Source organism: Protopterus annectens, chromosome 12.part0, assembly GCF_019279795.1.
Source record: "Protopterus annectens isolate FY-2018-M chromosome 12.part0, PAN1.0, whole genome shotgun sequence".
In the NCBI taxonomy this organism is placed as follows: domain Eukaryota; kingdom Metazoa; phylum Chordata; order Ceratodontiformes; family Protopteridae; genus Protopterus; species Protopterus annectens.
Window position 1 is genome coordinate 558251543 of NC_056746.1, and position 24078 is coordinate 558275620.

The window sequence follows — 24078 nt, forward strand, 5'->3', positions numbered from 1 at the left end:
AAGTGTATACCTTCTTACCCCATCTATCCAGCGCCCTGGAATCTCTATCAGAGGGGGTAGGATTTTTGGCAATAGTAGCCTTAATGCCTTTGGGATCTGTGAAATGGTCTTAGGATCCGCAGTAGGATTTTTAGAGAGGAACTTGTGAGAGTCAGGTACCCTGTAATACCCATCAGATTTTCTGGGAGCAGAAGGCAAAGAGTCAGGGGCCAGACTAGATTCCGAGAAGGCATCATCTACAATGTCCAGTACAGGAGGGATAGCTACAGGCCTGTGTTGAGGCAGGAGTAAGAATTCCCTAAGCCTCTTTTTGGAGTCAAGGGTAATCCTGGCTTTCCCAGCAGAAATGCTCCCTATGAGTATGCAAGGTTTCACCAAAAGAGAAATCCTCTGGAGGGGAAGCAGAGGGAATGGAGTCCCCTGCATCAGAATCCTCATAGGCAGATAAGGGCAAGTCTCGGTCATCAAAGAAAACAGAAATTTCAGAATCCTGATCAGAAGAATCAGAAGGAAAATCAGTCCTAGGTCTCTTAGAGGGGGAAGGGTGGCTTCCCCTGAATAGAGTAATAAGGTCTTCAGCCAATCTTATCATTTGTTTTTTTAGGCATAGGGGGCTGACCATGCAGTGTGGGAGTCGGTTTTCTAGGCATGGATCGAGTTTTAGGCCTTGAAGAAGAAAATGGCATCGGTTTAATATTCAAGTCAGTAGGCCTGAATGCACAATCAGAAGCCGGTGCCTGCACAGCGGTTCCGGACCCACCCAAGGTAGAGACATCTGCAGGTTCCACAGTCGAAGAAGCATCTTGCGGCATACTGGACTCCGAATGGGTCTCAGTAGAGGCCTGCGAATCTGAAGTAGTGGGTAACAAGGGCTGCGAAAGCGCCTCACTGAGTACCAGCGAACTGGCGACTAGCTTAGGAGAAGCACCGTCTGCAGCTTTGGGCCTATGCGGTCTGTCTCTGTCTTTATGTTCATGTTTTTTCGGAAGGTCGGTAGTTGGGTGTGGCTTACCAAAGTCATTTCTGGATAATTGAACCACGTACCAAAATATTTAGATGTGTAAATAAACAGATGTCGAATCTTTATGAGGTATTTGCTTTCCACAAGAAATACAATTAACTTTTACTGACATCAGTTTAGAGCAAGAAAAAGGATCCCCAACGGGGTACTTAGCTTAGTTGAAGACTTCGGGATCTGAAACTCGAAAATGAAAATTTCAGGAGTCGGCCGACCGGCACTTGCGAATTGCTTCTGCTTCGGGCACTGCACGGCAAGAAAGACTGATATAATGGTGTCGGCTGCATGCTTTACACCCCTGACTACCTGAAGTCATGGAAGATGAGACAGCAACCGATGCAGGACCCAAGACTTTGATAATCAGGCCGACTGAGGGCTACTGCAAGCAGATAACCCAAATGTGATGACTGCAACAGTGAAACACGAAGAACATCGGGATCTTCCTGAATAGTTCCCCAAGTCAAAAGATCCTGAAGTATCCCTGAAAAAAGCCAACTGTTCCTGAGGGGTTGAGGAATCCCCTGAAAAGGGGGGAACAGATTTCCAGACAATTTAATACTCTAGGCAGATAATGGAAAGAACCCAGGAATCCTGAATAATCTTTAACCAAACTGGAACAGATTGTGAAAGACAAAGAAGAAGAAGAAGGTGGCCGGGAAGAGCATGATAGTCAGACAGCATCTGGTTTGACAGGAAAAGGAGATTTCTGGGTCACAGAAGTTTGGGTAGCATTTGCAGGATGAGACATTTTCCCCCCTTCTTACCCTTGGGAGGAGGGCGAGACTGCCTACGAACAAAGGACAACTTATTAGGGTAATTTCTTTGAAACTTAGGCACAGGAGAAACAAAAACATGTTTAACTTCCTGCAAGGTCTTGCCTTTATCCTGAAGAGACTTAAGCAAATCAGCAGCAGTTGCACAAATAAGTGTTTGTTATCCAGAGGAGCATCCATCCCAAGACAAAATAAGCACTGCTCATGACAGTGTTTACAGGGAATTGGTCTTTCATGCTGGCATTTATCCTTTCTTGATGACATGAAACCCCACAAGCAGAAAACAAAAGGAAAAAGGTAAGAGCAAAAAACCCCAACAGGGCACTTATCTGAAACAGCTTGGTGAAACATCAACGAAGTGGGCATTCAGACAGACAAACAATGGTGTTCGGACTGGTGGCAAAGAAGTTCTGAGGATGGTACACATCTGGATGCCACCTTTAAGGAACATACATGTGACGTACAGCGTACCTTAAAGCAACCTAAAGGCTTTGATATAGTGGCTGGTCTGGACATCAGGCCACCCTTGGCAGAGGATCCCTACTGTAAAGAATACTGCAACAGTGATATGGAAGGATATCTGGTAACACAGACTTTAAAACATCTGTTTAGCCTGAGCCAAAGAAGAGTCTGCACCAATATTTATTTATTCTTTGTTTTTTAATATTCTGTTGAATAAAACATTTTATTGACCAGTTGCCTTTGCTGCATTATTTGATATTGCATTAGCTGATTCAGTGGGCATACCTGGCACAATTTTTCCATGTCAGAATGGATCCTGGCTTATACATTTCACTGCCTGTAAGACCATTAGTTTAGCAGATTTTCCCTTAGTTGAAGAGACAACAGTCAAGTGGTATGAGCTGGGAGCGTTCATGTGGAATACATCTGTGTTTTTTAATGTGCTAAAATAATGCCCATGGAACAAACTTCTTCAAAGAATTGCTGCTGCAGATAAGGAATGAATGTTGCAGTTGCAAATTCCATGGCAATGCCAAAGACAGCTTCACTTATTAAATACCTAACCAGGAAGGAAGACTTCAGGTGCTCTTCTTAGCCTTCAGAGGAGGGATGGGGATGGGACTGGAGTGACTGGGCTAGAGTCCACTCAGCCTAATGCCCTGGCCAGTCTTTAGAAACCTTTGTGGTCATGGAAGAAAAAGAATGCTAGGACCACAACAAAGTAAAAAAAAAAAAAAAAAAAAAAATAACAAAAAAAACTCTTAGTTCAAGTTGGTGAGAGCTGAGAAAGAGTTACAGTTTGCACATACCAGTAAGACACAGATTTAGAGCATGGGAACTCTATGTCCCAACCCTACACCTTACCTTAGAAAAAACATTCCCATAACACCACCACTACACAACACATCTTGGACACAACATATACAGTAACACATATAACACTACATCTAGCTCCTAATTAGCCCTTACGTCAATACAAACACTAGTACAAACACTCCTACAATTCTCTCCCTTGCTCTAAAAGGCACAGAGTCAAAGATCTGCAGTGCTACTCCCTACAGCTGAAACGTTTAGTAAATATGAAATTTTTGGCACTGACTGTAAAAACCCACAATTAATTCCAAAATACAAACTGCATCTTTCCTGTGCATTCAACAAAATGCACACTTAATAAATTGAGCATGCATGACATGTTTGACCAAACACCAGTGATCCATATACATGTGTGTGTGTGTGCATATAATCACAAACATTATATACATTAATCCTCAAACCCCTTTTCCCATTTTGCACATGGGGTCAGGGTGTTACTTCAGCAGTGACAATCACCTCGAGCCAAGGTTTACACCGTCGGGTGTCTAGCCCTTTTGCAGTAACTCATTCGTACCACTAACTCACACACACACATCTACGACCAATTTAGAGTGTCCAGTCCACCTACTGCATGTCTTTGGAATGCGGGAGGAAACTGGAGCACCCGGAGGAAACCCATGTGACCGCAGGGAGGACATGCAGACTCCACACAAAAGGCATACCAGCTGAGAACTGAACTGTGAAGCAACAAAGCTAACCACTGCACTACTGTGGCCACCCTAATTACAAACCTTACATATCTAGCTGAAATTATCAGAGTTTAAAAAACCCTAACCACAATAAATGCTCACAGAATTAGACAATGCCAAGATTGCAATAGAAGAAAAAATGCCCATGCAATGAATATACTCTTGCTGCAAAGATCCAAATTAATAATACAAAATATTCACAAGGGTGAATTAAAAAAAAAAAAGAAAAAAATGTAAAAAGGAAGACAGTGAGCTATGCTGAAGAAAGACTTCTGATGCAAGTAATGATTACATGTTTTAAATTTATGTACATCACAGAACTGAACTTTAATAAAATGCTTACTTTTTTCAATCGGCATTTTTGGGTACTTCACACCCACCTAAGCTACCATCAACTTACACGGAACCTCAGTTTCATGACTCATTTAAAAATGTCACCACAGGGACACAGCACCACTTAATACTAAGATGCAGTGTTTATACTGTGACATAAATACAACACCCTAGAGTGTGGATAGAGCCCCACAGCCTTCTGATCTTGCTGGCATTAAATGGAATCTTGCTGGCATTAAATGGAAGGGTGTCACCTGCTAAGCCACTGACATTCATTGGTTTACATACACCAAGTACATGCTAGAAAGAAGACAGCATTTACTACAGAAATACTGAAGTTCTCTAATAACTTGTGACAGACATTCATAGCAGTCACAGCTACAATTTAACTGAAACTAAAACCTTAATGTGTGTAGCAGTGGCATGGAATATGCACAGATTCACAGATTGTTAAACAGGCTAACGACCCAGGGGCCTTTCTAAGCCAAGCCAAGTTTTCCTGAAAGAATAATGATGTCCTGTATCTAAACAGGACACTGAGGGATAGTTACTTATAAGTTATCTCTGTCCATAAGGGACATGGGTGCCAGGCCTGGTATAAATGTCCTATTCCCCATCCACTGGTCTAGGTTGCACTTCAACTGGGTAATAGATGACCTCAGCTTCACATGGATGGGAAGGCTATTCCACAGGAGGGGCAGTGTCTTTCCAGCATGTATTGTTTAAGTCACAGACAAAACTCAGATGCCTAGACCTTCTATTACTAGTACTCTTTGACTTATGAATATGTAGGAGATTCACAAGTGTGGGGTTTGTGGATGCCTTGTAAGCCAGATCCTCAACAGTCTATAGGAGACCGAGTACAGGGAAAAGGCTTTACGGCCTTCTGCAAAAGGCACGTTTCTTAAGCCTTGTACTCTTTTTGTAAGGATCATCTGAAATTGCTCTAGTTGCTGCATATATGCCTAGTCAGTTACATACTAAAGGGAGCACTGAACTCTGTGACTGGTCTGGTAAGGGTGGAGTACAGTGAGATAATGACCTCTTTGGACCTAGATGCCATGCCCTTACTTAAAAGATGTGCAACATAAAAAGACTTCCTCACCACTGTGGCCATGTGGTGGTCAAAAGTTAGATTAGTATCTATGTATGAACCCAGATCCCTGACCACTGGGTCGATTCTCAGGGTTGTATTATTAACATGGTAATTAGCCGGGATGGCTGACTTCCCAAAGGGTACAATTACGCATTTCTTAGCATTGAGTTTAAGACCATAGCTTTGGCACCATTTTTTAGTCACAGATAGACCTTCTCAAAGAATGCTAGAGTCTGCAGGGGAGTCAGTAATATCTCCCAGCTTGCAATCATCTGCAAACTTAGTCAGCCATAGATCTTCAGCATTTGCTTCCATTTCCAAGAATGCCCAAAAGGACGGTTCCAGTACTGGGCCCTGGGGACTCCGCTAGGGACTGGTCTCTTGATAGAAGTTGCCTCACCTATTTTGACCTCCTGGGTCCTATCAGTGAGCCAGTTCGCTATCAAGTAGATGATAAAAAGGGTTTATACCTAAATTAGTGAGCTTGTCTATAATGCCTGAGTGGGAGTACTGTATCAAAAGCCTTTGTCAGGTCGAGGTAAACTGTGTATAGTCTCAGCTTCATCCAATGCTTTGGTGACCCTCTCAAAAAAAAAAAAAAAAAAAAAAAGTCCACCAGATTTAACAGGCATGACCTTCCTTTAACAAAGCTAAACTGTGATGGGTCCAGTGTTTGCAGGTTACATATGCCCTCATTTGTCAATGTCCATGATGATTGCTTCTATTAACTTATATATGAGGCTGGTAAGACTTATGGACCTGTAGTTACCCAGATCAGTGACTGGACATCCTTTGCACAGGGGAATGACTGTAGCCATCTTCCTTTCCTTGGGCACAAAACCTGACTGAAGGATCCAGTTGAAAAGTGATTCAGGTGGACCAGAGGTCATGTTTCATGCCATATCATGGCCAATCAATGTAATGTTTTTGGCCTTGGAAAGTGATAGCAAAGCAGCTTCTAGAACACATGCATTAACCTTCATTCTTGTCTTCATAACTGTCTGCATTTAAATGAATTTGTGTCTTCCTACTGAGTAGTTTTATAGCCAAATGCATTGTGAGCAAGGGACACGCAAGATGTTTTCTGACTTGTTTGCTTCTGAAGATCCTTACTTATGAGATGAGGAGTTAATCCACAATGTCGAATATCAAAAAAATTCCCTGGACACTGGGACTTACCTGATGAATGAAATGGACGTCAACTAATTACTAAGGTGCACTATAATAAATACTAACTCTAAAAAATTATGCTGTCTTAATTAAGAACTCTGAGTATCATGTTAGCGTTTCAAATAACCTCAGAATGTGTCTGCAACAATTGTTTTAACTGCATTGCTTGCACAGATCAAATGCTTGTTTTTTAAAGAACCAACATTTGGGGTCTAAAGCACTGCGAGAATAGTTAACCTTGGTTCACAGCAACTCACCTGACTGATAAGGTTTAAAAGCAGCTTGCCCTCTGAGCCCACCAAGCATGTCAGCAGCTGAGGTATCCAGGCAAGCCACTGGATAGGGGGGACACCAATGCAATACTTGTCTACTGAATCTGCCAACGTGTTCTTTTCGTCATCAAAACTCAGCAACCACAGTACCTACAACAAACATACCAAAATAAGAACAGGCAAGGGAAATAAAATATCTTAACAGGAAATACACAACCTTTTAAGAAAAAAGTAACAGTGGTGGAATAAATTAACCCACTTTCCAAAAAATACTGCACAGTGTATTTATTGTTAACCAGATAAGAACAGTTAAGCAATGTCAAGGTACTGTGGCGATTTCAAGAACAATGCACTACCATTACCAGTTAACAAATAAAACAACTCTAAGCATTCAACATTGTAATCTTGAATAAAAAGAGCTTAGCAGATAAGGAATGCACAATATGGCACAAGTGTAATGTAGAATATGACAAATTAAATATTACATTTATGATCAGAATGTTGCCGTCTCCAAGCCATTTAAGATGCAGAAATTTACTGGCACTAAGTGTATATCAAGTGGGGCTTGTCACAATTAAAAAATGAAATGAAGCCCAATAATAAATAATGCATTTACTCCCTGGTGTAGAAAAGTACTGCTACCTTTGCAATGAAATCCGATATGAGAAACATTTGAAGTATTAAATATGAAAAAAACAGACTTATGCAACATCCTTGTTGCATTTACTAACACACTAAGTTACTAAAACTGTTTAATAATGGAGTCCCAATATTACCTACAGCTTCTTAAATGAACCCTGGTACTGTAGTTGCACCCAGTTGGCAACTATCAATTGTGCCCCTTAAAGGGTATGCCTGGGGAAGCCACCCCCTTCGCTCTACCCCAGTTATGGTTCTGTTGTTTACATATGAAAGGAGTGGCAAAGTACCATCTGCTGCTGCTGCCTCTACTGCCATGCTGTGCAATCTTCATTGGCCACACCCATAATTACATTGTTCTGGACTATACTCCATGATGTAATTTATTCAGTCATACTGACCACTATGGGCATCTCAAAAGGTGGCAACCTTAGCCAAAAGTTAATGAGAAGACTTGAACATGGGGAAGTGAGATGCATGCAAGCAGGAACAAAGTATATTTAAGAAAACACTGAAAATGCAAATGGCTCGTGAAAGGAAGGTAGGATTTAAATCTGCAGGGTGCAAGCTTATGAAACCCAGATACATACCTTTCTATTTTCATTATCTTGCACCTCTGCGCATTGTCCCCAATTATTAACTTCATTGTTCTGGGATATTTCCATGTTTGGGTCTTCCTAATACATGCAATGGCTATATATGTGTGCATCTGATGTACCAGCAATTCACAGGCTATGTGGCTGACATGCTGCATGCCTTTCTGTTACCCCAGATCCAGTAATTATGTGCTTCACATAACTGCATAAATACCCACTCATCATCGATGGAAGCGTCATAAAAAAAGAAGTTATGTTCTTACCATAATGTTCCATCTGTGTTGTCCATTTTCATTCTTTCTCAACCTGTGTCTCTTGGCTCTGAACCACAGCTCCGTCTCGGCCACTTCCCAAGCTTGAAATTCAAAGCTCGAGCTCCTCCTATCCTACCCACAATGCCTCATTCCCCCAGACTACCTCAGATCGAGTTTACTGGAAACCTATATATGCATACATAGAAACTAGAATAGTTCTATATGTACATACACATCATAAAAAAGCACAAAGATCAGGAACTGTGGTTCCTATAAAAATATCCATCAGGTCTCTCATAGTTATGGATAGGGGGAAGGAGGGAGGGGAGGTTGAGGAAGAATGAAAATGGACAGCACAGATGTAACATTATGGTAGAAACATAACGTCTTTATCAGATATCGTTTTCATTTGTTCTTCAACCTACGGAAGGATATTTCCAAGCACTGCAAAGCCAAAGGCAGTCCTTTTCTTAGAAATAATGTCTAATTTACAGTGTGTAATAAAGGTATGGGAATAAGACCAAGTAGCAGCTGCACAAATGCCATCACCAGACAGTCTTGACCAAAAAGCTTGAGAAGCTGCCATGAATCTCATAGAAAGAGCTTTGATTTGACCCAGCAAGGGAATGTTTTTTTGAAGAATAGACTAAGGAAATTCAATCTTTCAACCATTTAGTCAGAGTGGTCTTAGCAATAGCTTTCCCTTTCCTTGCAAATGAATAAGATACAAACAGCTGCACAGATTTTCTGAAAGATTTTGTTCTGCCCAGGTAAAAGCGTAGATGTCTATGAACATCAAGAAAATGGAGCATGCACTTTCCCTTATTTTGAAAACTGGGAAAGGAAACAGGAAAGTTAATAGCTTGATTGATACTGTTTTCTGTAGCAACTTTAGGCAAAAAGGATGGGTTGGTATGCAAAATTACTCTATCTTTTTGGGAAAATAAATAAGGAGATTTAAAAGAAAGGGCTTGCAGTTCTGAAACCCTTCTTGCTGAAGTGATAGCCACAAGAAAAACTATCTTCCATGAGAGAAATTTCAAATCTACTTTAGCAGGAGGTTCAAAAGGAGGAAGGAGTAAAGTTTGTAAAATTGTGGTCAAGTCCCAAGGGGTGTCTGATCCTTTATGGTGGGGGTGGGCACGCAAAGCAAAAAAGGTACCTCTAAGGAACACTTCTGTAAAGTTTAGATGAGGGTAGAGATGGTGAATTTTCTCCAATACGAAAATTAGAAATGGCTGACAGCTGAACTTTTACAGTGGAGCAGCTGGCTCTATTTTGGAAAAGGGAAGCCACGAAATCCAAACTTTTGGAACGGGAGCTGTAAAAGGATCTGTTTCTGTTGAGCCCATATGGAAAACCTCTTCTATTTACTCTTGTAGAGTTTTCTGGCAGAGGATTTGCGGGTGGAATTCGGACTGGAGATGAAATCCTGGAATGTCTAGGCATTAATGGAACTGGAGAAACCATGCAGTTAGTGTCAGTTCTTGAAGATCCGGGTGAGTGTGCCCTGAGGGGTGAAACAGTAGGTTTAGAACTGGTTCCAGAGTCACTGGCGGGCAACTCTGATGAGACCAAAGAAAGGTGAAACAAACCTATCAAGGCCAAAAGGGAGCAATGAGGATAACCTTGCTCTTCGGCCTGCATGCTTTCTGCACGAATCTGGGAATCGGTTACTGGAGGAAAGGCATAAACAGACCGAGGGGCTAAGTGTGGAATAGAGCATCCCTTCGTGACCATCTCTAAGGAGGGATCAAGGCAAAGTACCTGCTGCATTTATTGTTGAGGGAGAAACAGATCGCAGCAGGGCTGACCCCATATGAGGAAAATCATTTTTGCCACTGACTGATTCAGAGACCATTCATGAGGCATCAGTAGAACTCGGCTAAGCCTGTCTGCCAGGATGTTAAACTCTTCCGGAATGTGCACTGCAGTTAGAAAGCGGTTGGTACAGATCGGCCATTGCCACACTCGTATTGCTTCTCAACACAGCGGGTAAGATCTGGTACCTACATGCTTGCTGATGTACCAGACTACTGACATATTGTCAGTAGTCCCTACAGGAAGAAAGCTGTGAAGTGCTTGCAACGCTAGAAGGACCACTGTCATCTCTAGGACGCTGATACACAACTTGGTCTCCTGAGGAGTCCAAGTACCTTGGACCATCTGACCCAGAAAATGTCCCCCACCCCATCTGGGAGGCGTCCATGGTCAGGCATGGCATTTTGAGTGGGAAGAACAAAGGGGTGTTAATGCATAACCTCAGAGGAATGACGCCACCAAAGAAGGGAATCTTTGCATACTAGCGATAGCTTAATCAGAAGGTATAAGGGGTGTTTGCGTAATGACCATTGGACTACTAATGTCCATTATAAGATTCTCATGTGTAAATGTGCTGTAGGCAACAGTTATTGTAGCAGCCATTGAGCCCAAAGTCCTGAGCACCAGATTTGCTGCTGGGGCTGGTATAGCCAGAATCTGTTTGATATGCAGCCTTAATTTTGAGATCCTGTCTGGCGTGAGGGAGACCCGGGTTCTTGTTATGTCCAAACGTGCTCCTATAAAATCTATGGTTTGTACCGGTTCGAACTGTGATTTCTGCATGTTGATGGTTATGCCAGGACTAGGAGCTAGCTGTAAGAGGTAGTCCCTGGCTTGAACGAGTAGATGCCTGGTTGGAGCAGTTAAGAGCCAGTCGTCCAGATATGGAAACACCTGGAATCCCCTCAGTCTGAGATGAGCTACAACTACCGCTAAGCATTTGGTGAACACCGTGAGGGCTGTGGTGAGACCAAAATGGGAACAATTTGAATTGGTAATGGCTGGCTCCCAGCCTGAAACGAAGGTAACCTCTGGAGCACCTGTCCATTTTGATGTAGTAGTACGCATCCTTCAGGTCTACAGAGCACATCCAATCGTCCATTCTCAAAACAGGTAGAATGGACTGGACCGTGACCATCCTGAATTTTTTATTCTTTACCGATTTGCTCAGGGATGTTAATTCCAGAATCGGCCTCAGGCCCCCTGTCTTTTTTGGTACTAAAAAGAATCTTGAGTAAATGCCTGATCCAATTTATTCAGAAAGGACCTCCTGGATGACTTTTTTCTTGCAGCAGTTTAGAAATTTCTTGAGCTGCCGTCTCCCTCTGATCGAGTTGGAACATCGGGGAGGTTAGCCTTTGGTTTGGGGTTTTCTGAAAAGAGATGGTCGTTGGTGATAGTTGTCCAGGCTTCTGAGTGCAAGGAAAAGCTCCCCCGATTGGCTCCGGAGGACAGTCGGGCAAACTTTCAGGAGCGCTGGAAGGGTCTTGTCCAAGAAAGAATCTTGAGACTCTGAGTTCTGCGGACCCCCTCTCCCACAGAGGTGGCATCTCCCATTGTAACTGTCACCCCCCTCTGCCTCTGGGGGGAAAGGCCTTCCTGAGATTCCTGAAAAAGACTTTGAGATTCTTGAACCACAATTTTTTCCCCCACGCTGGTTCCTGGAGAAGTATCTGTGGGGCAGAAAAACTGATTCTGATGGCAGACAGGCCTTCCCATCTTTCTCACTACTTGAGAGAGTCTCTGACTGTGGGGCTGAACAAAGACAATCCGTCAAAAGGTGCATTGACAAATAATGCCTTGAAAGGTTCAGCAAAGTCGCACAGCCACATCCAGGCGTGACACCTAATGGCAATGCCTGAACCGGCATCCAGAGAGGCGCCCTCTGCAGCGTGGACATCAACCTGCAGAGGGGCCATTCTGGAAGAAAATGTCTCCTGTTCCTTGGCAGACATGGACTCTGGGGCAGAGCTAGAGAAGTATTGACAAGGTCTCTCTGTAGCCTAGTAAAGTGGGATAAATAGTTTAACGCTTAAGGTAAAGGTAGATGAAGTGTAAATTCTCTAGCCAAACCTGACCACAGCCCTAGATTCTATATTAGGGGGATGGACAGTGGAGCTTTCCTTGAGCCAGCTCCTTCTTAGTGGCTGTCGCAACCACCATGGCATCTACTGGAATCCCTTTTGTCCTATGTATCCACTCTGTGGGTGCACTAAGAATTTTGTCGGCCCTCTTCAAGATGGGTTCCACAGTGTCCAGTTCCTTTCATGCCCTGGTAGATACAAGGTCAATAACACCATCTGTGTGTGTGTGTGTGTGGGGGGGGGGGGGGCACTTACGATTTAGATGGGCCGGATTTCCTCTGGGGTGGGGTTTTGGGTAGACCAACCACCTCTTTGGCACAGTATCTCTAAGATGTCCACAAAGGAGACATCATCAGGTGGAGATCTTGGGGACCACTACCCTTTCTCAAAATCAGTGTCAGTAGTGACTGATTCCTGGGGGGAATCCAGGTGCCTCTATTTACAATATCTCTTCTGAGGACCCTCCTTGGTGGGATTCTCCAGGGAGGTGTTGGAAGAAAGTTAGGGTTCCACTGATGGAAGGGGTTGGAGACTTCCTAGGGCTGGCTGTCCTTATGACAGATGATACGCCTCAAACAGAGACTCCATGGGGGCAGAAGTGGTTCTAAAAGACTAAGAACAGAGGCTCTCCTAGGATGGGAGAAAACCCTCTTCACCACTTCGAAGACAGTGGGACTCAGAGTACCAGAGTGGTCCCTCTGCAGCCAAAGCTATCAGAACAGACATTTCCCAAGCACCTGAAATCCTCCTCTCCTAAGGAGGAGTCTGCGCTGAGCTGCTAAATGCCGAGGCTTTAAGGGGAAGTAATAGCACCGAAAACTTTGGAGTCTAGGTCAACTTCCAGACTCGAGGGTGAGGCTCTGAGACACACATGGCACCGACGTGGTCGGAGCTGAGCTCGCTGGGGAGACTGTCGCTGGACAAAGTGATTACAACTATCAGATCCAAGTTCTTGGGAAAAATACACTTGCACAGGCTCCCAATCCAAAGGTTGGATTGGAGAAGTAGCTACAGGGAGGAAAGGGCAAAGTCTCCTTATGAATCTGCTGGGGGACGGAGCTGGCAAAACCCCCATCTGAATTTGTGCCTAGAGAAAGTGCTTCATCAGTCTAGCCACATCATTCTTGGAGAAACTAGAAGAGGACCTGGTGGAACAGGACACTGAGGGTGGTCTGGATGTTTTTCTAGGGGAGACCTCCTGGAGGGGGATCTCTGTGCTGACACACTCGGCTCTGAGCTGGCAAGTGGAACACGAGGCAGAGGAGGACAATGTGGAATCAAAAAGGTCAGTTCTGAAGACTTCAGATCCGAAGATTTTGGTACCTTCCTGGTAGGCTCGGAGGCAGAGGAAGAAGACCTATCCGGGGAAAGTTTTCTGACCTCCTGGGTCTCCCTATGTTTCCTGGAGGGGGGTTGAGCCCTGAACTGGAGGCAAAAACAAAAGTACAAGATGAAGAAAGCAAACCTTTGAGGATGAGTTTGTTCTTCTGATCCTTGAGAGCATGTGGATGGAAGCCCTCACACATGATACAAGAAATGTCTAGGTGAGCAGAGCCTAAACAATACATTAAACAATACATGCACTCCCGGTGGACATCAAACAAAGGGATCTTGTGCCCACAGGAAGTACATTTTCTTAAGACCTGAAGGTTTGCCTGATCTAGTATCAGGCTAAGGATAAGCCGTAAAAAAAAAGCTTTTTTTTTTTTTTTTTTTTAATTAATTAAAAAAAAAAAAGCAAAAAGGCAAGTGAGAGAGACAGAGTGAGAAGAAAGTTATGTCTGACAGAAACCCAAATAACCTCTGAATACTAAACTACCCGAAAGGCTCTCTAACAGGGAAATAACAGGGTAGGAAGATAAGCAAGATAAGAAGGTCACTAAATTGACTTCGTTTTTTTAATTACTCAAGAATACCGGAGAGGCTCTAGAGTGGTGACACCTCAATGCTTACTTGGAAGAGCGGCAAACAAGATCGGAGGTAGTCTGGGGAAATGATGTATTGTGGGGTAGGATAGCAGGAGCTCAAGCTTCGAATCTCAAGCTTGGGAAGCGACCAAGTCAGATCAGAGACCCACAGGTTGAGGAGCAAATGAAAATGACAACATCAGATCATGACAAAGACAAATGCTGTGCACACTTCCCCATGCATTTAATACTTTACATTTAATAAACTTCACTGGGGAGTAAGTAATTTTCTGTGTTACAAAGACATACACACAAAGCGATGCCCAGTGGCATGTAAACACAATGGGCCCAGGCACTTAACATCCATGATTATCTGAAAAGGTAAAACAAATAAACACATATAAAACAAAACAAGTAGCAGCAACATGACTGCAACTGAACTTAATGAAATCCTTAAAGGTACACAACCATTTTCAGTATTAAGGAGCATTACAAGGGAACCTTCTAAATCTTGACATGATGCAAATGAACCAATCAGATATATGAAGTAGTCATACCAAACTGTTACATACTTGAATGTTTTCCTAGTTTCGTCTGTACTTTATTATATGCACTGGCTATATTCTGTTACTTCTTGTACAATTTGTGCCTTGCACTTGGGCAATGCCTGAAACTGGTCCTTTGGGTTCTGTACACCACTGAAATTAACAAATTGTAAAGTAAGTAGACAAGGTTCTTTTGCAGTTGTGCTTTACTACAGAAAAGGAGGTAGCATTTAATCAAGTAAAACTTTTGAGTCCTGTTAAATCTAGTACCTGCACTTCATTTCACACATGGTAGAACTCTCTTACCTCATCAAGTAAGTAAAATAAACGACGAATGTGATGCCCAATAGATGTGAAATGCAGAGACTAAGAGTCACCTGTACCTTTGAAATGTGATGTATATTAATCAGGACTTCAGACAAACTATTATCTTACGGCCAATTTCAACAATCCTAAATAGATATAGTAACACACCAGCTGTGTAGATAGCAGACAAACTCCAGATATATGGCGTGGCAACATGGCACAAAAAAATAACTTGGCTGAACTCTCACCCCCCCCCCCCCCCCACACACACACACACGCAATTATGACTGGTATGATCCTCAAAGTCACAGGCATCCTTGCAGTGATCTTCTGCTAACATATGAAAGCACATTTTTTTTTAACAAGAAAAGATAGCTCCCCAAAAATAAAGTACAGATTAAAATAGTACAATACCAGCAATGGCACACTGGGATTCTGTCTTCAATTATTATACACACAATTTTCAGATATTGCTGAATCTCTTGGCTGGACTGCTGCCTTATTTTCTGAACAGAGGAATAATGGATGTATCTTTATCCTTTATTTGCTTTATATTTAGATCTACTGGCAAAGAAAATAACGGACTCTCAAATTCACAGATATAAATGAAATGGTAATCATGAAAAGTTAGATTTATTTGCATATGATATTATAAATCCAGAAAAAGGACACTTCAGTGTTGAACAGTTTCAAGTTTTTTCCCTAGGGTCCAGAAGAAAAAGAAGATGAAAACACAAGCTTGCAATATCTACTGTTCCCAATATTTATGGGGACACAATGGAATGAAGTATTTAGCTGCATGGATTAAAAAGGAAGCCATTATGACAGTTAAGGATATGTGGGAAGAGACTAAACAAAGGATAACACAAAAAAATGCGAAACAGGAAGCTACTGATTACGGACATGAACAGCAAGATACACAAAGGAAAAATATAGAAGTCATTTTAGCTTTATATATAGATCAGGTGTGCATATATATATATATATATATATATATATATATATATATATATATATATATGTTTTATCAATCACAGGAGAAGTCATGAACAATAATTAGTAGAGTTGAAAGAATTTATTTGGGAAGGAAAAAGGGCAAAAGCTAAGACAGCCAAGATGATCCTCCCCATAGACCAAGGTGGTTTAAGATTATCAGATGTGAAGGAATACTTAAGCCTCATTTACATAACACAAGCAAAAGGTTATAGATCAAAGTGGAAAGGAATTAGGGTGATAAAACTGGGGGGGGGGGGTAAAATAAGGAAAGAGTAGGATTGTGGATGCAAGTCCTTACGGAAAATTACAAATGTAATATATATACGGTTGTTAAGTAACAAAGTATTCTTAGAACTAAGCCAAAGTGGGGATGGAGAAAGCAGATTTTTACCAATATGCATGACTGCAATTAGGGAGTACAGAAAATAGGTAAGAGGAGGCTGGAATTTACTGGAGAAAATTACCAAAGGAACCAATATACTGGGAGAAAAAAAAAAAAACTAGAGAGGTATGTGATAGAGTAGGATGAGGCTGAGCAGATGTGCGAACTGCAGGTTACAGATTGCCTCCCCTACTAGGGATTGACAGAGTATAGGCAAGTAGAAAGGGAAAGGGGAGTAGTAAGCGAAACTGGAACATGTTACGATGGTTTATTTTCATTGTCTTTTCTTCTAATTTAAGGACATCTATCATTATTTACATTGTGATTTAATAAACATGTTAAAAAATCCTTTAGCATATTTCCAAGCAGAATACCACATAGCCAAGCTATCTTTATCAGCACTTATGTTCATCAGTGTTCCAACACACTCACGAATATTTCTTACATCTGTGTTATCCAGCACCCACCATCAAGGAAGTCCCACTTACCTGTAACAGCAGATGTTACAGAACACACTGTCTTACTGGCATACGAGTAGTGGTGCCCTGCTACCCTATCTCTGGCAGTCTATCAAAGCTCAAAGTTCCTCCATCTGCCTGTCTGTGGGTGTGATGGAACAACAACATGCGAGTACAGTGACTGCCTTTCAGACCCACAGACAGGACCTTTTCAGTTTTCTAGGGTCCAGAAGGAAGAGAAAATGAAAACATGGCTTGCGAACATTTACTGTTCCAAAACACACCCAACCTCACACACAACAAAAAAGGTGGCTGAGAATAACTCAAAAGCACCTCCAACACCAAACCATGTACATCCAAAAAGTGGGATGGTCAGTGGGTACTGCCAGTCTGGCAGTGTGCTATGAATGTCTACTGTTACAGTCAAGTAACACACTGCCTTACTAGCAAGATAAGTAGATTATCAAAGCTTATCCATCCTGGAAGGAGGAAGGATAAGGGTCCATCCAACCCCTGGAAAACAGTCCTAGTGAATCCTGCTCTGGATTTAGAAAAGGCTTCCACAGCTTGTAGTGCTTCATACAGATATGTACAGAGGATCAGGTTGCTGCTTCTAGAACAATTCTACAGTCCACTCCTTTCCAATAAGTCACTGAAGAGGATGGTGGTTAAGTGCCTTTACCTTCCCTGGATTTGTTTTGTTATGGTGGTTACCAAAAAAAAAACAATACCAGAGGTCAACCAACGTGAGTGCTTTGCGTAGAGACAGGTGGACCCTTCTTTGCCTCTGTGTAGGCAATAAAAAGCCTTTTAACCTTCCTAAAGGATTACATTTTGTCTAGTTCGTACCCAAGCTGCTAATGCACATCTAAGGTATAAAGTATATTCTGTCTCTCACTTTTTCTTTGGTTCTGGGAAGAACAAAGGGAGATTAACAGATTAAGGAAGAATTCTGAGACAACCTGCTGCATGAAAGAGGGATTAGTGCGTAACATAACACTATCCCATTGAAAAATTAGGTAAGGTTGCCCCACCATGGCAGCTTGCAACTCACAGACCTGCAGATGTCAGAGGAATAAGCAAAACAGTTTTGCACACTAAGAATTTCAAATCAGCCTGAGTGTCAAATTCAAAAGGTGGCAAGGTCAATTTTTCCAGAACGTAGTTGAGATCCCATGAAGGAGAATTTTGCTTGTAAGGGAGCTTCAAATGCACTACTCCTTTCATGAACCGTCTTACCTAAAGAGAAGAAAAAAAGGGATCCAGTGGCAAACAAGCACAGATGGCCACTAAATGCACCTTAAGTGACATGCAATAAGTAGCTTACAAAAATATTTCAATACCAGAGGGATGTTAACCTCAAAGGATCCTCTGTTCCTATTTACTTAGAAAACCTCATCCGTTTATAAACATAAGATTTTCTAGTAGCAGGTTTTCTGGTCTCCTTTAACACCTTTTGCACATCCTCATGAAAAAAGTGCCTGAACAGAGTCAATATTGAGTCATCCAGGCTAATAGCTGAAGTTGCTTCAAACTGGGGTGCATCACTCTCCCTAAGACTGTGAGCAAATCCAGAGAGGAGGTCTGTAGCAATTGCCCTTGGCCAGTACCAGTAGAAGACATAAACAAGACTACATAGTCCAATAAGGGATCACTGTAATGATTTCTGCTATTTTTTTCTGAACATTTAGAAGTACCCTGTGAATCAGTGGAAAGGGTAGAAATACACACAAGAACATTTCAGTCTAGGGGAATGAGAATGTGCATGTCCTCCAATCATGGCTGCAAGGATGTCTGAAACAGAATTTCCTCCAGCCTTCTGTTCAAAGGAAGCAAACAGATCTTATTTGAGGCGTTCTCCACATCTGGACTACATCCTGGAACACCATCGCCTTCAGCTGCCAGTTCTGCCCAGGATCTGTTTAGTACAACAGCCATGATGTTTTGCTCTGACAGGATAGATTATATCTTGTAACCCCTTTGCAGTGGTGTCCTTAACCACCAGAAGAAGATCTGGAGTCCATATGTGCTGAAGGACTTTCAAGGCATGGATTACTCCTAACATTTCCTTGATATTTACCACTGAATTTTCTACATGAGGATAGAGGCAGTGGTATCATGAAAATCATGGATGCCAGAAGTCCTAGAAGTTTTAGGAGTTTTTTTGCCAAGGTGAAGTTCCTCCTGGAGAATTCCTGAAACACCATCTGGTAGGACAGGATCTTGGTTTTAGGGAAAAAAGACTATTTTTTGTCAGTCAATTAAGCATTCCAGGAAGACAAGTCTTAGCGACAGTGTCAGGCATGACTTCTGAAGGTTCAACTGGAACCCTAGCTGAGAGAGAAAGGTCGAGACTTTCTCTAGTGATCCCAAACACCTGAAGACAGACTCTGTATAAACCAGCAAGTCGTACATGTAAGAAGAGACATGAATGCCAAGAGTCCAGCAATGAGCCATTACCAGAGAAATGCATTTGTTAAATGCTCAAGGAGCAATGTACAGCCCAAAGTCAATGCTGATAGTGCGAGCCAGACTCATCAAATGTCAGATAGCTCCTGAAGCAATGAGCATGGTGATATGCATCTTTAAGTCCAGGGTCACCATGAAGCAGCAGTCGACAAAAGAGGTAGCACTGTCTGCAGGGTAAGCATAGGAACCATGAAAATTTTAAGAGGCAAAACCTTTCATCTTTTTCAAAGGAGGGACCGGTTCTATGACCCCCAAAGTCCAGCATATGCCAGAATATAAAAGGGAATAACAAACTCTGGTCCTATGGGAGAGCAGGCACCACCCTTGAACTGAGCCGAATGTTCCTTGCACTGCCACCTGTACCTCTACCAACAATGTAGAGCACCCATTTGTTGGAAACTACTGATGGTCAGGATGCCCTATTGACAGCTAACTTTCAAGACAAGGCACCGAGTGGGGGACTAGGGGAAAATTGTGCTGCACCTCGGCTTAGTCATAGGTTGGAAGGGGGTTACCCTTTTTGAGAAAAGAACCCCTCGTTAGATATGGTAGAATTCTTGTCCTGTCACTTCCTTTTAGTGCCTTGGCTTTTGTTTGTCTGGGATTCCTGTCTGTTGGGCCATTGAAAATTATTCTGCTCACTGGAGGGAAAATGAAAACTTAGGAATATGAAACATTTTAAACTCCCCTTTCATTAGTTTACCTCTGTCATCTCATTGTTTAAGATTCTGATTAGCTGTTGTACCAAACACACAGACTCAAGTGGAACTTTCATAATTTCATTTTATAACTTGTCAGAAAAGTTCTAATTGCAAAACCAAGCATATCTCCTTACTACCACAGATGTTGCTGTATTTCTAGAAACAGTACTGGCCCCTTCCAAGGAACTCTTTAAAGCATGTTTAGATACCTGAGAGACACTGAACACAACATCTTTGACAAAGACTTTTTGTTCAGTAGGCAACAATGAAGCAAACTCATCTAAACTACACATACAACTCAACATAAACTTCAATAGAAAGACTTGTAGTTACACACCTTAAAGGCTACTGCGCTGGACTGCACCAGCTTCTTTCCCTGAGATTCTTCTTTCCCTGTTACTTGCCTAGCTTATCTGAATGGACAAGGTCTGATGAAAACATAGCCTTTTTGTTGGATGATGATGATGATGATGACGGGGACACACCAACAGGATTCGCAGACAAGGGAGCTTGGAAAACAGGCATGGTTGAGCACACACTGAATTTCTTAAAACACTTTTTTTTAGGAAAGACTCATTCAATAGAGGAGATCTCCAAGCTTTCTTAAAAACTTCCTATAATGGTCATATACCTTGCTGACCTTGCCAGCAAGCCGAAGATTGCTCCCAAATGAATACATTCCTAAATCCAGCCAGCATTTGGAAAACAGAAAACATCTGTTTGGGTTTCTGCACCTGTTTGTTGTCACAGGAAGCTGAGTGACCAGACTCGGACACTTCTGAAACACCAGATTTCGAATCCCTTTTAAAATGAGGATCCCGAGTTGCTGAACAGGGGTGTGAGCATCGGTATTACTCATAATGTGGGTATGCACCCCGTAACCGACTACCTGAAGAATACCATAGCCACCAGTTCATGTGAAACCTCCACCAGAGACTGTTGTCCTGCGATATTGTGGATCTTCTCTCTCTCTTTTGTATGTATTACACTGATATGAGACTCCCTGGGGAGAGGCGCTAACATTAGCAACTGATTCTGCACCCCTGACCTCCCCTACACCCAAAGAGTTTAGTACTCTCATACCTGAATCAGCCACTGGTACAGCCCCAGGGGATGTGTCTGACCCTTGTGTCATGCCAACTGTGGTACTACTACATCCACACCAGGGGACCTGAAGGCAAAAGAAGGTAAGTGGTCCAAAAGCGTTGTTAAGCTACTGCACAGTCACAGGCCATAGGCTGAGGCATACTTCTCGACTTATATCTATGCTTTTAGGTGCACAAGGGGTAGCTAATGGTGGTGGTGGGGTACCATATCTGAGTCCATAAAGTCAGTGGACAACAAACTAGCCAGCTTAATACAAAATACCGGCTGTATGGTCAGCCCAGTAAAAAGATGAACAAATTCCATTACTCTCCCTCTAAACAACAATCTAAAGACCATTTCTGTAGGGATACTACTTTGAATACTGAACTGTGAAAATGAAAGTATTTTCAGTGATACAGCTGAAAACACAAAATACACAAACAAAATCCTCTAATTTTGAGGAGAAAAAAAGGGCTAGTTTCACTCTGAATTAATGGATACATCCGAAAACAGTATTAGACAGAAAATAAATATTAAACTGAAGAATAATTCCTATCAGGAATGTTTATCATACAAAATGGTTTCAAAAGCAATCTGAAGTCTTTTTCTGTAGGGGTTACAATTTTTAAGTCTGCACCGAATAAAATGAGCATTTCAGTAACAGTTCCAGTCATAAAACGTATGCATGTATGCATAAAAGTCCACTAATTTTGTTTAAAAAAGCTAGTTTCAGGCAAAATGAATGGATTCAACCCTAAAACTGTATTAGACAAGAAATAAATCATAAACTGATGAAATATTCCTCTCAGAAATGTTTAACATGCAAAATAAAGAACCCCAAAGAAAAAGCTAAAAACTTCAAACAGCAAATTTTCCCTGTCAAAACTTCCAGCTGAAGCTTTTAGTCAACAGGCCTTGCTGTGCCAGTCAAAGTTAGTACTACTACTACTACTACTACTTCTTTTGGCTTTCACCTGTCCGCTCATGATTGGCAGTGGAGTTTTACGGTGTCGAGTTGCCAGCCCGGCGCCCAACCTTCCACAGAAGGCACACACATGCACTCACACCTAGGGCCAATTTAGTGCGTCCAGTCCACCTACAGCATGTCTTTGGGATGTGGGAGGAAACCCACGCGACCACAGGGAGGACATGCAGACTCCGCACAGAAGGCACCCCAGCCGAGAATCGAACCGGAGAACCTCTTGCTGTGAGGCAGCAACGCTAACCGCTGCACCACCGCGGCCGCCCAACCTGCTGACAGAGGATATTGCAAGCAAAACAAATGCTAAGAAATCAGCACATTAAACTGTGCTATGATGTCTGGGAAAATGTAATGACGTTGAACAAGAACTTCAAATGAGAAGTATTAATAGCTCAGTGGACAGTTTTTCATGCACGATGGAATCTGAAACAGTGTACAGAAAATGACCAACCACAGTATTGGATGACAAATAGAGTGTGTGCACTTGGGGGGGGGGGGCATAACCAGATGAACTGCTTAGTAAACACCCCCAAAACATCATCACATACATTCTATGAATCTTAATATCAGATGAAAATCAGTCCAATCGGAGTTCCGCTGTGGCGACCCCTAACCGGGAAAAGCCGAAAAGACAAACAACTTACAGCATTGTTGATTTCTTTAGTATTTTCTTGCATATGTTGTACAACTGAGAGGTTCTCTGTGTAGGCTTTTTAATACAGTCAGTCTGAGTACTTCACAGTGTGTTATGTGGAAAGCAGTGCAAGGCTTTATAACCTGCTGGTTTTCCTTTACAGAATATACATAGCCATTTTAAAAAGATACAAGATTTGGATTAGTCTTTTTACAGACGTAAGTATATTTTTAATTAAAAAAAACAGTCAAAGCAGCAGAATACACTATTAAGCACTAACAGAAAAAGGCAGAGGGAGGAAATAAAAACATAAAAGGATTTCTTATCTGAGCTCATCAACTGGAATATCCAGGGAAAGCAGCAGTCTTCTCAGAGACCCTTCTCTTACTGCGGCACCACCAGAAAACTGAAATGCAGTTCCTGTACTCTCAGTTGATTGGTCCATCACACCCATAGACAGGTGGGGGGAGGAGCTCCAAGCTTTGGTAGACTGCTACAGATACGGTAGCAGGGCACTACTACCCATATGCCAGTAAGGCAGTAAGTTTGCTGAACTTCACTTTCAACTGATAATCAAGAAACCTCTGAAAAATCTAAACAATAGGTGATATTTCTACTTAGTATTTGTGTATGAAGAGAGTGTGGGAAACGGGAAACAAATGCATTCACTTTTACTTTGTCCTTAAGGTTTTTTATTTATGAGCCAAATGCAGGTTTCTGTCTGTTGAAGTATCATGTTACCTGTGACGGAAAACTAGTCATAATGCTCAGTTATGCCAGTTCCAGATACTTCAATTTACAAACCTGAATTTTCATTTCTAAATCACAACAAAAACATTATCCATTACATTAGCCAGGCAAAATATAGCATTGATTATGCATGTCTTTCAACTGGTGTCTTATGACTACTCACAATACATAAATGCATTATGATGCTACAATGAGTAATATCACCTACTCACCTTGGCCAAGTATTTACGGGACTTGCTTTCATTCTGATGGCGACAAGCATGTAAGTAACATGTTATGGCAGACACACCCAGCTGAAGTTGCCTTTCTTTAACAAAGATATTTTCCAAGTAATCTCCCCACATGGCCCATGCTTTAACCAGGACATCGTGTAGCTGTACAGCTGCAGAAAATGCTTTATTTGCTTCTTCAGACCTGTTTTAAACAGGGGAAAAAATGAAAACAAATTACTAACAAGCAATTAAAACATATTAGGAGACATAATTAAAGTCATTAGATTTTGCTACACTATTAAAGTCTTTCTCATTTTTTAAACAGGACAGTTCAGTGCAAACTTACATTTCAGTATTACATAAAAATGAAGTGTCGACTGACCACTTTCATACTGAAGTAAAGATCATGCCCTATTGCTAGTTAGCAAATTAGCCAATGGCTATGCACATACTATCGGTTCAAAGTGCCACTGGTGGCACTGCATCATAAGGAAAGAAAGGCAGTTATACTGTGAATCTGCCATAGCACAACTTCAAAGGCATTCTTAGTTAGTGGGCAAAACATGCAAC

At 42.0% G+C, this 24078-nt stretch overlaps 1 protein-coding gene across 1 annotated transcript in view; it reads right to left on the reverse strand.

Annotated features, from left to right (window-relative positions):
• The window catches only part of LOC122816707 (transformation/transcription domain associated protein), a gene marked incomplete in the record, with an annotated part of 2794447 nt that overhangs the window by 414594 nt on the left and 2355775 nt on the right, over window positions 1-24078 (reverse strand). Inside the window, 2 exon segments of the mRNA XM_044089697.1 lie at window positions 6672-6836; window positions 23509-23710. Of these exon segments, the coding sequence (XP_043945632.1) occupies window positions 6672-6836; window positions 23509-23710 (367 nt within the window).